General features: G+C 41.5%; 1 protein-coding gene across 3 annotated transcripts in view; it reads right to left on the bottom strand.

Annotated features, from left to right (window-relative positions):
- Positions 1-15,274, bottom strand: part of FAM92A (family with sequence similarity 92 member A) — a 29,842-nt gene extending 14,568 nt beyond the window's left edge. For 2 of the 3 annotated variants that reach the window (XM_008062936.2, XM_008062938.1), the window contains exons 1-6: positions 15,234-15,274; positions 14,567-14,801; positions 11,879-11,947; positions 11,246-11,347; positions 5,890-5,895; positions 3,092-3,196 (exon numbers count right to left, since the gene is read on the bottom strand). In XM_008062936.2, coding sequence (XP_008061127.1) covers positions 3,092-3,196; positions 5,890-5,895; positions 11,246-11,347; positions 11,879-11,947; positions 14,567-14,801; positions 15,234-15,259 — 543 coding nt within the window. In that variant the 5' untranslated portion in view covers positions 15,260-15,274. The remainder of the gene's footprint in view (positions 1-3,091; positions 3,197-5,889; positions 5,896-11,245; positions 11,348-11,878; positions 11,948-14,566; positions 14,802-15,233) is intronic. The other variant, XM_008062937.2, reaches the window with a different exon arrangement.
- Positions 15,275-15,534: the final 260 nt, after the last annotated feature.

The raw sequence follows: 15,534 nt of genomic DNA on the forward strand, positions 1-15,534 counted from the left end.
TTGGAACCTTCACATTGCTGGGGGTTAAATATAATGGTGTACTCGCTTTGGAAAACTAGGATGAAGCATAGAGTTACTAACGATCCACAATTTCCCTCCTAGGTATATACCCAAGATAAATGAAGGAAAGCTTGTATGTAAATGCTTCTATCAGCATTATTCATAATAGCCAAAAGGTGGAAACAAACCAAATATCAACTAATAAGTGGTAAACAATATGTGGGAACATCCATACCATGGAATATGATTAGGCCATAAAAAGGAATGAAGTGCTGACACATCCTACAACATGAATAAGTCTTGAATACAGGATATATAAAAATCAGTCAGTCATCAAAGTCAACATAGTTCCTGACTTACTTCATATGAAATGTCCAGTGTACCTCAGTCCATAGAGATAAGGATGATTAATGGTGGGCACCCAGTGCTGGGAGGCAGGAAAGTAAAGAAGTGTACAAGGTTGGGGTGAGAAAATGTTCTAAGACGGAATGGTAACGGCTGCACATAACTGTGAATAACAACCAATGAGTTGTACACTGTGAATTACAGAATTACATCTCCATTTTTTTTTAAGTTTAGGTTTTTCCTGTCCTTGTTTTTTCTTCGTATGACCATCAGAAGACTTCCTTGTTTGGGGGGCATAATCTAGCAGACAAGGGGAAGAGCCTGGAAGCTTTTTCTTCTCTGTGCATACTTCATTGTGCAGCCCTTCGCTCCCCCTCTCCTACTGCTTTATGAAATCCCAGGTAGTAAGAATTGCAGTCAGAAAGTCTCCTGTCACCTCTGCCCAGTTTTGTAGTCAGGGAATTAAAACCACCTGTAGGGTAGCCAGCATGTAGGTAGCACACAGCAGTGAGCCCAAAGATTAGAGCAGAGATGCATTTTCAAGTGTAAAAGATATTTTGCAGGCTTGAGGAATAGTGGGGTGCGGGGTCAGACCACATCATTCAAGAAGTTCTTAGATGGCCGTGGAATTGGGCATGCCTCACAAGATCCATTCCCATGTTCAGGTTATAGCAAATTACAGTCTTAACAGTCATCCTTTCCCTCCCTCAATTTAAGAGAGGATGTCACCAAGCATGGTGGTGCACACCTGTAATCCCAGCACTTTGGGAAGTGGAGGCAAGAGGATTGTCTGAGCCTAAGGGTTCAAGACCAGCCTGGACAACTTGATGAGACCTCATCTCTACAGTAAAGCAAAAAATTAGCTGGGTGTGGTGGTGTGTGCCTGTGGTTCCAGCTACTTGGAAGGCTGAGGTGGAGGGATTGCCTGAGCTCAGTAGATTGAGGTTATGGTAACCGTGACTATGACACTGCACTCCAGCCTGGGCAACAATGACTCTGACTCAAAAAAGAAAAAGAGGACATGAGCAGGTGTCCAGCTTTCTACCCTAACCATATTCTCCCAGCTTGATAAAAAAGTCTGGCTCAGGATAGCCTCCTGAGATGCTCTTCTGTAAGTTGCCATCTACTATTACACAGTAGGGTGCAGAGCCTGTGACTGAATTGAGAGGTGCTGAAATTCTTTGAAACTATGATAGGAAGTTAAGGAAAATAAAAGATGCACATGAATGTTGTTTCACGAATTTAGGAGAGGAATGGTATACAACTAAGTAGCAGAAAGTACTTATTTTATTGATAAAAACATAGCTAATGAAAGCAGATTTCTCTGTCAGCAACAATAGAAAACTTCTGTTTAAAGCTTGTTATAGGCAGCCAGACACAGGGGCTTATGCCTGTAATCCCAGCACTTTGGGAGGAAGAGGCTAGAGGATTGTCAGACCTCAAGGGTTGGAGACAGCCCAGGTAACTTTTTTTTTTTTGGAGTTGCAGTCTTACTCTGTCACATAGGCTGGAGTGCAGAGGCACACTCGCAGCCAATACAGCTTTGACCTGCTGGGCAACTTGGCGAGACCTCATCTCTACAATAAGTTTTAAAAAATTAGCTGGGTGTGGTAGCGTGCACCTGTAATTCCAGCTACTTGGAAGACTGAGGCGGAAGGATCATCTGAGCCCAGCAGATCAAGGATGTGGTGGCTGCGAGTGTGTGGTGGCTGGAGTGCCATTGCACTCCAGCCTTGGTGACAGAGTGAGAGTCCAACTCTAAAATAAATAAAACTTATTACAGGAATATCTACATTGAGAGAAAAAAGACATCCTGAGATGAATCTTAAAGTCTATAAGGGGGTTATAAACAATCCTTAAAATCTTTTACTTTTTTTTTTATTTGGGTCTCACTTTGTTGCCAAAGCTGATCCTAACATTTTGAGATTAGCGATGTGAACCTCTGTGCACAGTGCCCAGACTTTTTTTTACCCCAAATAAACATAGGGTCTCTGTATGTTTCCCAGGCTGGTCTTAAACTTCTGGGTTCAAGCAATCCCCCATCTCAGCCTCCCAAAGGGCTGGGATTACAGGTATGAGCCACCATGTCAGGCTAATCCTTCAAATTTTTCCAAGATGCCTATTAAAGAGTTAGTGATGATGAACTGAATTTCATGATCCAAAAGAAAGTTTCAGACCTACTGATGTGTTACAATAAAGGAAGGCAATTCTTCTTATTTTGTTGACTAAGGCACCATATCACTCTGGATGCAAATCTGTATGTTTGGTTATTGTTATCCTGTTTACTTATTAATGATAGTGAATTATAATGGAACACAGATTTCTTTAAAACTTAATTGTTTTATGGTTCATATTTCTAGCTATGGCACTTTGGGTAAGTCACTTTACGTCTCTGCTTAATTTATTAATAACACCACCTCATTGTCATGGGGTTGCTGTGAAGACTGAAGGATAATTTATGAAAAGTACATGAAATAGCTCCTAGTATATAAAAACACAGCAAATGATAGTTTACTTCATTAAGTAGTATTTGTGATAAAAGGGTAAATATTTGGCCTCTCGTTGGGAATGTTGGCCCTTTTTGTAGCATTGTTCCCATAAGAAAATAAGATTTCATATATTTTCATTTACTTTTGTGTTAAAGACTACTTCCGGGCTAAAAATCAGAGTTATTTAAAATTTTGGTAAGTTTAAATTAAAATATAAGGAAAAAGCTTGTTTTGAACATTAACAGTTGCTTTAGTACCTTTATATCCTTTATTTTCTTCTTTTCAAAATTGTCAATAGTTTCCTCCAGGTGATGACTTGTTCGGGTTGCAGCAATTGTAGCTCTATGTAATTCACTTTCTGCCTACAAAAGTATTCCATACACAAAGATATGAAAAATAAAATCAGAATGCATTCAGTTGAGCCTATTGGTAAATGTTACCATTGCAGTACTGGCTTTTAGATATCAATGTAAATTGTTCAATATGACATTTTATCACATAAAATGAAATGATCTATATAAGCACATAGAAATAACAAGCTTAGAGCCATTAAATGACATGATTCATGATCTCAAAACAGAACAAAAATCGTTTCTTTTCACAAAATCACCCTTCAAAGCAATTTTGGAACTCTTTTCTCTGTAAAGGCCATCAGAGTTGTCATTGTATTACCTTTGATGTCCTTAATGTTATCAAAATAGCTTCTTTTCAATATTTCCTTTATCTTCAGGTAAAGAAAAAAGTTGCTGGCACATGCTTGTAGTACCAGCTACTTGGAAGGCTGAGGCAGAATGATTGCCTAAGCCCAGCAGGTTGAGGATACCATAGCCAAAAGCATACTCCTGCACTCCAGCTTGGGCAACAGAATGAGACTCAAACTCAAACTCCAAAAAAAAAAAAAAAAATATATATATATATATATATATATATAAAATTGGGAGCCAGATCAGGTGAGCAGGTGAGTAGGACAGTTGTTCCAATACAGTTACTGGTTTATTGGGTAAAAACTCCCTCAAAGACAGTGCTGTGTGAGCTAGTGCATTGTCATGATGCAAAAGCTCCTTTGGGACCATTTCTACACACACCTTTCTCATGCCAAGATTTTCAGTTAACATTTTCCTGTTTCTCTATTGATGTTTATTTTGTCTGTTATGCTTCTCAAAGTCAGCTGATGATTCTGATATACAATTCGATGAATTTTTGCAATGTTTTTGTCAGTTCTGCTTGTTACTGGTCATCCTGAACTCTTCATCTGTGACACTTTCTCTTCCCTCAAAAAAACGTTTAATACATTTGTACACTGTCGTTTCCTTCATGACATTATCCTTATAAACTTGGATTAACATATCTCTAATTTAGTTTCCATTCTTGCTAAGTTTAACAAAAAATTTAATGTGTGTTCATTGTTGTAATTCAAGCTCCGACATTCTTGCGACAGTACACAAAAAGCATGCAACAACAATAATGAACGCCACTCAGCAAGACACTGCCACACATCAACACGAACACAGCTGGGAAACCCTGATAATACCAAGGTTATGAAACCTTACTGAGTCGTTCATACAGTGCTGTCAACGTAAGTGCACGGTGTCAAGTTCATGAACTTAATTGTCACACCTTGTAAACTAAATGGCAAGTCTAATTCTTTGCTTTAGACATTCTGACAGATAATCATAATCTCTAGATCTGTGTTGTACAATCAATATTGTGGCCACTAGCTATGTGTGGCCCTTTATATTTAAATTAATTACAATTAAATGATATTTTAAAAATTGGTTGTTCTAGTTGCATCTCAAGAGCTCAAGAGCCATATTATCGCTGGTGGCTACAGTACTGTCAAGTGCAGAACATTTCCAATCTCATCATGTATTTCTCCTTAAGCATTGCTTCCTTTAGAACATAGTTGCCCCAAAACATTTTTTATATATATTTTGAGTTGGGTCTGCACTTGGTCACCCAGGCTTGAGTGCAGTGGCAGGATCATGGCTCACCACAGTCAGGCGATTCTTCTGCCTCAGCCTCCCAAGTAGCTATGACTACAAGCGTGCAACCACATCTGGCTAATTTTTTTTTTTGTACAGACGGCATCTCACTGTGTTGCCCAGGCTGGTCTCAGATGGCTGGGCTCAAGCAGTCCTCCCACTTTGGTCTCCCAAAGCGCTAGGATCATGGGTGTGAGCCTCCACACCTGGCAAAATTGTTTCTTTTTTTTTTTTTCCTTTTCTTTTTGCAACTTTGATCTGCTGGGATCAGGTGATCCTTCCAACTCAGCCTTCCACACAGCTGAAACTATAGGCACATAACACCATATCTGGCTAATTTTTGGACTTATTGTAGAGCTGAGGTGTTGCCATGTTGCCCAGGCTGGTCCCGAGCTACTGGACTCAAGCAATCCTCTTGCCTCCGCCTCCCAAAATGCTGGGATTATAGGCATGAACCACTGCATCCAGCCAAAATTTTTTCTTTTTCTTTTCTTTTTTTTGAGTTGGAATTGCACTCTTTGTCGCCCAGGCTGTAGTGCAGTGGCACACTCATGGCCACTGCAGCCTCGACCTGCTGGGGTCAGGCGATCCTTCTGCCTTAGCCTATCAAGTAGCTGGAACTACAGGCATGCATCACCACGCCCAGCTAATTTTTTGATTTATTGTCGAGATGAGGTCTTCCCAAGTTGCCCAGGTTGGTCTCAGGGTTCAGGCAATCCTCTCATCTCTACCTCCCAAAGTGCTGGGATTGCAGGCATAAGCCACTGCACTAGGTGATTTTTTCTTAAACAGTTGAAGTAGAAAGAAATTTTAAAAGATATAGTCCAATATTCCAATTACATTCTTTCTAGTAAAGTTTTGTTTCCTATGCTAGCATTATATTTACTCAAGTTTCATATATCATCATTTAATAATCATGAGAAAAACTTGAATTTGTCATCAAAGTTCTGAGATATGCAATAATATCATGACATTTGGCCCTTGCTTTCCTTTGCAAGAAAATGTATAAATTGAAACAAGTAAAAGGGTTTACTACAAGGATCCACTTCTTGACATGCCCCTTTATCACTCACCTGTGACTGAAATTTTTCATAAAGGAATAAATACGGATCAAAGAGAGTATAACTTTTTTCAATATATATATATATATATATATATATTTTGAGTCAGAGTCTTACTCTGTTGCCCAGGCTGGAGTGCAGTGGTATGCTCACAGTCACCACAGCCTCGACCTGCTGGACTCAGGTGATCCTTCAGCTTCAGCCTTCTAAGTAGCTGGAACCACAGATACACGCCACCACACCCAGCTAATTTTTTTGATTTATTGAGGTCTCGTCAAGTTGTCCAGGCTGGTCTCGAACCCAAGGGCTCAGGCAATCCTCTCTTCTCTGCCTCTCAAAGTGCTGGGATTACAGGCGTGAGCCACCACGCCCAGCTAAAAGAATATATTTTTCTAGAATACTATACTATTATATACTCTCATAATTAGGTTGTATATTAATTGTTTGTATATATTGATTATACACTGAAATAATTAGATCCATTTGTCAATTTGAAGATACTTAGCACTTAAAAGGAGATTTATACATTTCTCTCTGTATACATTTACCAGATGGGGTGTAAACTTTTTTAAACCACACCAATTTTCAACCTAATCATAACCAGGAATCAAAAATAATCCCCTTTATTACTGAGCTTGGGATTCTTTAAACTGTAACCTGATCACAGGAAACTCAAAAGTAAGAGAGCTTCCTTGAAGAATAATTAGTATTAAAAAACTCAGTTATTTGACAAAGGTTAGTCTTTTGCTAATGAAAATATTCAAGCAGGCTAATTTCTTTTTCTTTTGAGTTGGAGTCTCACTCTGTCGCTCAGACTGGAGTGCAGTGGCCGCTCCCGGCCACCGCAGCCTCGCCTGCTGGGCTCCAGCGATCCTTCCGCCTCTGCCTTCCAAGTAGCTGGAACTACAGGCGCGCGCTACCACGTCCAGCTAATTTTTTTTATTGTAGAGATGAGGTCTCGCCAAGTTGCCCAGGTGGGTCATGAACCCGCGGGCTCAGGCATTCCTCTCACCTCAGCCTCCCAAAGGCGCGGGATTACAGGCTGAGCCATCGAGCCCGGCTAAGCAGGCGAATTTCTAATACTGTTAATTATATGTAACTGATGCTGTTTTTTATTTGTGACCATCTCTTTTTGACTCATGCCTTTCTTCTTCTCATATACTGATATTTTTAATTTAAAATTGGGATGAGTAAGTGGAGTTGGCTAAACAATGAAAGCAGAAGGAAACAGAGGCCATAGCTGGGATAGATGCATCTTAAACTTTTTTAAAATAAAAAAAAGAAATCTTTAACATATGTGTGTATATGTGTGTGTGTGTATACTTTTGTGTGTGTGTGTGTGTGTGTGTGTGTGTGTGTGTGTGTGTGTGTGTGTGTGTATACTTTTGGTATGTGTGAAGATGAGGGTCTGGGCTGGGTACGTTGGCTCATGCCTGCAATCCTAGCACTTTGGGAGGCCAAGGTGGGAGGATCGCTTCAGTCTAGGGTTCAAGACCACCCTGGTCAAAATAGAGGGAACTTGTCTCTACAAAATAAAAAAATTAGTTTGGCGTGGTGGTATATACCTGTAGTTCCAGCTGCTTGAGAGGCTAAGGTGGAATGATTGCCTGAGCCCTGGAGGTTGAGGCTGCAGTGACTCATGATCATGCCACAGAGTGAGACCTCAACTCAAACAAAACAAAACAGATGGCGAGGTCTTGTTTTTTTGCCCAGGCTGGTCTTAAACACCTGGCCTCAAGAAATCCTCCCCGCTTTGGCTTCCCAGAGTGTTGGGATTATAGGTGTGAGCCACTGTGCCAACCCATCTTAACCTTCTATCGTCCTCCAGCAACTACTACTACTACTACTATTTATTTCTTAAATTTTCAGATCCCTTCACTCTAGCATGGCATCTCACCCAAACTCACATGGCTATAGATTTTTCTTTTCTTTTTTGAGTTGGAATCTCACTCTGTCACCCAGGCTGGAGTGCAGTGGCATGCTCACGGTCACCGCAGCAATCTGCTGGGCTCTAGTGAACTTTCTGCCTCAGCTTTCCAAGTAGCTCAAACTACAGGCATGTGCCATTGCGCCCAGCTACTTTTTTGATTTATTGTAGAGATGAGGTCTCGTCAAGTTGCCCAGGCTGGTCTCAAACCCGTGAGCTCAGGCAGTCCTCTCACCTTGGCCTCCCAAAGTGCTAAGCCACCGCACCCAGCCAAGAATATAGATTTCTAGTATTTCTTCCTCTCACTGAAAATTCTTCAAAATCCTATACTGTACCCTTTGGGTAGAAAAGAATTTTGATTCAAATATAAGATAAAGCTTCATGAATATCAATATCAGTATATTAAATGGTATGAGTTGAGAGTTGAAAATGACTTATAAAAGGGTAAGCCAGATTGGTGTTTCTCAAACGGTTCCAGGAAGCTTGTTCAGAAGCCACCTGGGGCCAAGCTTAGGGACTGAACAGGTAGAGCCTGGGGACTCTTCTTTACGCATCCTCTTGTTATCAGAGGTACAGCATACTTTTTTTTTTTTTTTTTTTGAGTTGGAGTCTCACTCTTGTTGCCCAGGCTGGAGTGCAGTGGCACTCTCACGGCCACTGCAGCCTCAACCTTAGCCTTTCAAGTAGCTGGAACTACAGATGTACAATACCACGCCTGTCTAGTATTTTTTTGTGATTTATTGTAGAGACGAGGTTTCACCAGGTTGCCCAGGCTGGTATTGAACCCATGGGCTCAGGCAGTCCTCTTGCCTCGGCCTCCCAAAGTTCAGGGATTACAGGCTGAGCCACCACGCCTGGCCAGCATACTTCTTCTAAATAGAAGGATTTTAAGGGTCCATCCTGGTAAAAATTCTATGATACTATGACTGAATATTTTAATCTTTACATTGAATACATTTATATGTAGATGGTCCTTTATTTTTTGGTCTCAGGTTATCAAATCTGAGTGAATGAGCAAAGTGATTTATGTGTAGTAATCATCTCTTCAGGTGTATTTCTTCCCCCATGTGAACTCACAGACCTGCTTTATCTAGGCTCTAAGATGACCTCTCTTGCACAACAATGTTTATAGCAGAGCCTAAGTCAGAAAAATCTGTGTCTTAGGAATAGATCCATTTCTGTGTTGTGTTGATACCAATACGCCTAATTCAATCTTACCAACATTCCAGGTATTACAATTTACTACCTTAGTATAGCTTTCATATCCCCGCCCCAGAAGAGAACAACAACAATAACAACAAAATTCTGATCTCTAGTTTAATTCCTAACCACTGGAGACACTCCTGCCTTGCTCTCTAGTTGTCAGTCATTAATTTTCCAGCAATCTCTTGTTTGTCTGACTTACTTAAAGCATAGTCTTTATAACCTCCAGTGTGCAAATATTTTTTTTTTTTTTAAGGTGGAGTCTCATTCTGTCGCCCAGGCTGGAATGCAGTGGGATGCTCATGGCCACCCCAGTGTCAACCTGCTGGGATCCGGTGATCCTTCCGCCTCAGCCTTCCAAGTAACCGGAACTACTGACGCACGCTACCACACCCAGCTAAATTTTGATTTATTGTAGAGACAAGGTCTCACCAAGTTGCCCGGGCTAGTCTCAAACCCGTGGGCTCAGACAATTCACTCACCTTGGCCTCCCAAAGTGCTGGGATAACAGGCTGAGCCACAGAGCCCAGTCCAGTGTGCATTTCTTAAGCCTCAAAAACTCTAGATATTCCTGTCCCAGCCTCCAGTGGGCACTCCCAACCCTAAGGCTGCCCATTTTTCATTAGCACAAAATTGGGTTTATATACTTTTGGTCCAAGGAAGAAGGACCAAGCAACTAGTACAGCCCCAAATCACTGCTCAAGGGCCTCCCTTCAGGAATGGAGGTATTGGAGGGAACTCCAAGTGCCCTTAAGAGCCATTTCTCTTGTGTTTGTGGTTTTGGCTGAGCTAGGCAGTAACAACCTTAAGAAAGCAGGGAGGAGACAGATAAGAAGGAAAGGAGAAAAGAGGCAGCAGGGATATTAGTGCTTCCTACACCATTCTGCCTATGCCAGCAATTAATGAAGCAATCTTGTATATTTTGTTTACACATGAACAAATCACATTCTAGTTAAAGAAATAGTCATGTTTGACAGTTCTTACAAAAAAATATTAAAAACAAAAGCAAACACCCCTCAGCAAATCTTCATCATATGCAAGACAAGGGCAAAAAAAATATAATAATAACAGTCATGTTTAAGAACTTTGTTACAGTAGACACTCCTATCTAGATCCCTTTGTATCCAACTTGGACCTCAATTATACATTTAAATTTCCAGAGAATCACTAACTGAAAGGCATCATTATGGTTTTATGCATTTGTTTTATTTTTAAAAGATAAAGGGAATTATAATAGAAAGATTATCTTTCCTGTTCTCAAAAGCAGGGCAGAGAGGACACTGATATATTAGGATAAATGATAGTTATTTAAGTTAATTTCATAATTAATATTTAGTCATCACTCTGTGAAAAAAAATCAGAAATCTGAATGTACTGTATAAAAACATCTGCTTTGGCCAGGCACTGTGGCTCACACCTATAAACCCAGAATATTGGGAGGCTGACTTGGGAGACTACTTGAGCCCATGAGTTCAAGACCAGTCTAGGCAATATAGTGAGACCTCATCTCTACAAAAACTAAAAAAGTAAAAGCCAGGCATGGTGGCATGCACCTATAGTCCCAGTTACTTGGGAGGCTGAAGCAGAAGGATCACCTGAGCCCAAGAGGTTGAGGCTGCTGTGAACCTTATCAATGCCACTCCACTCCAGCCTGGGTGACAGAGTGAGACCCTGACTCAGAAAATAAATAAATAAATCTGCATTTACAACTGAATTTGTTTTCTTTGAAAACTCTATTATATAACATAATATTGAGGGGGCTCATCTCTTTAAAATTAATTAATTTCTATAGTAAGGATTCCTAAACATGTTTTTTTTCAACCTTTATACTCAAATTTTCCACTCATTTAAAAGTAAAAATGTGGCCGGGCACGGTGGCTCATGCCTATAATCCCAGCACTTTGGAAGGCCGAGGTAAGAGGATTGCCTGAGCCCGCGGGTTCAAGACCAACCTGGACAACTTGGCTTATCTCTACAATAAGTCAAAAAATTAGCCAGGCATGGTGGCATGTGCCTGTAGTTCCAGCCACTCGGAAGGCTGAGGCAGAAGGATCGCCTGAGCCCAGCAGGTCGAGGCTGCAGTGGCTGGGAGTGTGCAACGGCCCTCCAGCTTGGGTGAGAGAGTGAGACTCCAACTCAAACAAAAAAAAAGTAAAAATGCACAATTACCATGCGCATTTACTTTTGTACTGCATTCCTTACAAAGCATTTGTTAAAAGACCAAAATTCAAAGGATACAATAACATGTCGATCGGATGGGTTTCGCTGGCGTGTTCTTTCTAATTGAATTAACTGCTTAGCTTCTTGATTCCTTGCTCTTAATGTTTCTTTGAGGTCGTCCTGCAAATAAGCATTGTTTGTGAATAAAATTTTCTGATTTAAGAAATAAAATACACACATTCTGTGTTTGATTTATTATAGAGATGAGGTCTTGCCAAGTTGCCCAGGCAGGTCTCGAACCCCTGGGCTCAGGCAATCCTCTTGCCTCCGCCTCCCAAAGTATTGAGATTATAGGCATGAGCCACCACGCCTGGCTTTCCACACATTTTAAAAGCCTAAATGTTATCACCTGCTTTGAAAGAAAAAATATAAACTTACACTCATATAATAAAGCAATTTTTATATATATATATATTCTTCATGATTATAAATATTCAATAGTTTAAAGCTTCCGTAATAATGTCTTATGCTGCTACAATAATACTCTCAGGCACACTAAAAGTATTTCATTATTCTCAAAGATCTAAAAAGTGATCTTTCAGAGTATGTAAAAACAATGACTACATGATACTTTGTACTTTCTATTACAAGGACAATTGGAAATCTCATATTCTTTGCCTAATATTAGGTGAAAAAAATAAATTTCCTTACCCGTTTAATTTTTACAATGTTCCCATAAGCTTTCAAAGGTTCAACAACTTTGGTTTCAAGTCTTTCAACCTATGACAAATTAGTATAAAATATAACTGAAAAGAAACATAGACATACCAAAATTTAAATTCTGAACTAAAATTTATACATTTGAATTGAACATAATTACTCTAGAGATTAATGTTTTTAAAACTTTAAATTAAAATGGCACTGTTTATCCTATTTTTAACCTGTAAATAAAAGGGTATTCACAGAAATTAAGACTCAAAATCTCAAACACATGAAAAACAGCTCAGGTGTACACTAACAGAAAAAGCAGAAAAGCACCTGATATGCAATAAGACAAGAAACTGTCTCAGGCCTCTGAGGAGCTCATCCCTGCCATAGCATCATCTGAGTATTACCTCTATGCATTAAGGTAGTAGTTTCAGGGCAAGTTTTAAGATATCTCAAATTTTAACACAGCTACCATTATCAGTATGTTTTGCACACTTTACATATACAGAGGTGCCAAAAAATGTATTCATGTTTTAAGAAAGAAAAAAAACTGTATTAAAATTATAATACTCAATATATACCAAAACAAAAGATGAATACAAGTCACATTTGACTTCTGCAATTACACTTTACTACAGTAATACAACTCTACTTTGAAAAGCAATACATTTTTTTGGCACCCCCGGGTACTATCTCTGCGTCATAATAGTGCACCCTTCCAGAAAAGAAAATTTGAAGCTGTTTGATAAAGGACAGTGGATATATTTATTAATAAAGCAACACAACTTTCAAAAGCAAATATCCTTAGGGATCACTGTATTAGCTGCATGTTTGTCCTGAGAAACCACTGGTGAACTGTCAAAGCCTAGAGAATAAAACACATGTTGCGGAGCAGTCACACTGTATGACTGATCGCTTTAGTTGGAATTAAACAACTTTTCTTATGCATTATAGATTGTTAGTCACATTCTGGGTCATTACTTCTTTCATTAACAGCACTACTGGAAGACATGGAAGAGACAGATTTTTCTTAAAAGCAAGAATATTGATACAGCACAAGAAAAATGACTTGGACGTTAAACTTTTGTCTCAGGATAGGTAATGTAAGTGACATGTATTTAATTGCCTAAAATGAATATGTATTTTTTAATAGCAGGAAAAAGGCTCTTATATGATAATTGTTTATATAATTAATGAGTTCATTTCATATTGATTTTTCTTTAGTTTCTAAAAATAAAATGTGTTTTATTCTGAAAGATTTTAGAAAAACGTATTAGGAATCCTGAAATCATGAATATGCAGGAGAGTTTAGCCACCATTTCACCAAATCCATACACTGATGATTCAGCATAAGGAAGACTCGCATCTTCTTTCTGTTCTCTTTTGTGTTTCTACCTTTTGTCATGTTCACTAGTACCTCACCACTTGATAAGCAAGGAGATAGAAGAGGAACACATGTCAAGCAGTTAACTTTGCTCTCTGATAAACAGCATAAAGGTTTTCTTGAATGGAGTACTGAAATTATTGGCTAAATGGGATTTTAGGATTATGTGTGACTATAAATCAGTTTTGAGACATTAAAATCCTCAGTTATGTATAACTGAGAGTTGCTTATCCATTACAAAAGAAGTGTCATAGGACAAGAACTCAATCTTTTCCCAAAAAGTACCCGGAAATGTGATTACTTATCAGATTCTTGTATGGAGAGCAATGATGGGTTCAAAAACTCACATTCTCATCTTATTTTTTTAAACATTGAAATTCCTGTTTCAGGGTTTAAAAAAGGACCAAAAGCACTGATGAGAAAAATACAAAACAAGCAATGCCATTCTAGCTTGGCAACTTCTGACAAGTTAACCTTCTGAACCCAAACAAATAAAAGTGTAAGTGCTTAAGGAACAGCGTATCAGTGAAAAAATAGGTTTAAGAAAGAACCATCACAAAAATACCTCCCCTACCACTCAAAACAACACTCCCCCACAATGTCTCACTGCTACTGGTTTGCTTCCATGCTATAAATCATAGCTTTTGGGGAGGGCAGTCAACAAGGCATTGGTCTTTTTTGGATCTCACTGTTACCCTGGCTGGAGTGTAGAGGCACCTTCGTGATGCACTGCAGCCTGGCCCTCTTTGGCTCAGGCAATCCTTCCACCTCAGCCTCCAGATTGGCTGGGACTACAGACATGTGCCATCGCGCTTTCCTGATTTTTTGTGGAGAAGAGGTCTGGCTATGCTGCCTAAGCTGTTCTCAAACTCTGGGTTCAAGCGATCCTCTTGCTTCAGTTTCCCAAAGTGCTGGGATTACAAGTGTGAGCCATCAGCGTCCAGCCTTCCAGTCATGGTTTAAAATCTAAATACTGACAGCAGACACAAGCCCTGCTTCTCTTCTTCCACAAGGGTAGTATGCATACTCCTATAAATGGCCACCCCTTGGCCAAAAGTTGACAATAAAGGTGGGAAATTCGAGACTTCAAGACACCCTAAAGTTTCGTTTGAAAACCGTCACAGAAACCACAAAACTCCTCCCTGGAAGAGACTCACACGCTGTGACAGACGAAAATGTATGTTTTTCATCAAGTGTGTGTCCCCTGCAGGGAGGTGGGGGATAGATGACAAGTCAAAGTCTCCTGTGTTCCCTCACCCAGGACCACAGGGCTCATTCCTCACGATGACGCTGTGACCTGGCCATACCTCTGCCTGCCGGTAATCCTGAAGTTTGGCAAACTCATCAGCCACGTTTTGGAGGCCCTGCTTGAGATGCGGGGTCTCGGTGGAGGCATACAGGTTGAGTTCGTTCACCAGGAGGTCGGCTTTGTCGCGCAGCCGGGCGGTTTTCCGCACGTAGGCGGCGAAGATTTGGCACAGTTCTCCAAAATGCTTCTCCACGTTTGTGACAGCATCTTGCAGCTGTCTGGTCTGAGCGTCCCTAGAGAAAAAGGTGACAGCACAAGCACAAAATCCCCGATAGAGATGAGAAGGCTCCAGGCTCATTAGAGATGCGAACATTGCCAGGCCTTCAGCGGCTTCGAAGGCGCAAAACCTCCCCCGGGCCACGGTCTCGGGGCGAACGGCCTCCCCTAGGACCCATTCGGGACTGGTCTTCCCATGGGGACCGTGGGGGCAGCAGAGGCCCTGGCCCGGCTGGCCTCGCCTGGGGGGAGGGGGCAGCGGCCTCCAGGCTTCAGCGCTAGGTTCAGTGCGGGGTCCCAAGCCCCCAGACCAGTTGCGTGAAACTCTTCCCCCACTCCCCGCCACCCACCGAGCTCGGCCCCTAGCCCCGCGGGGACCACACGGCTCCCGCTCAGGGTTGGATTCGGCGCGGAGGCCACAAGGAGGGCGGCCGGGCCCCGGCAGTTACCGGTCCTCCAGGGAGCGCCTCGACATCCCGACTTGCGCGCCGGGGACGCCGGGCTGGGCCAGACGACGCGGGCTCCGAGGGCCCGAACGCGCGGGCAGAGGCGGCAACCGGTGGCCGAAGAGACAGCCCTGTGTCCGCGTTGCTATGGAAGCAGCGCGCCCCGCGATCAGAGGCTGTGTCCGCCCGTGCCACTGGAGCCTGGACGGGCCACGCGGCGGGGACGGAGATGGCGCCGGGGCCCGCCCCGCAGACCCGCCCCCCGCGCTCCGCACCCCGCACCCAGCCCCTCGCGCGCTTGCCC

This window comes from Carlito syrichta, unplaced genomic scaffold, assembly GCF_000164805.1.
Source record: "Carlito syrichta isolate Samal-C Ts95f unplaced genomic scaffold, Tarsius_syrichta-2.0.1 Scaffold305994, whole genome shotgun sequence".
Taxonomy (NCBI): Eukaryota; Metazoa; Chordata; class Mammalia; order Primates; family Tarsiidae; genus Carlito; species Carlito syrichta.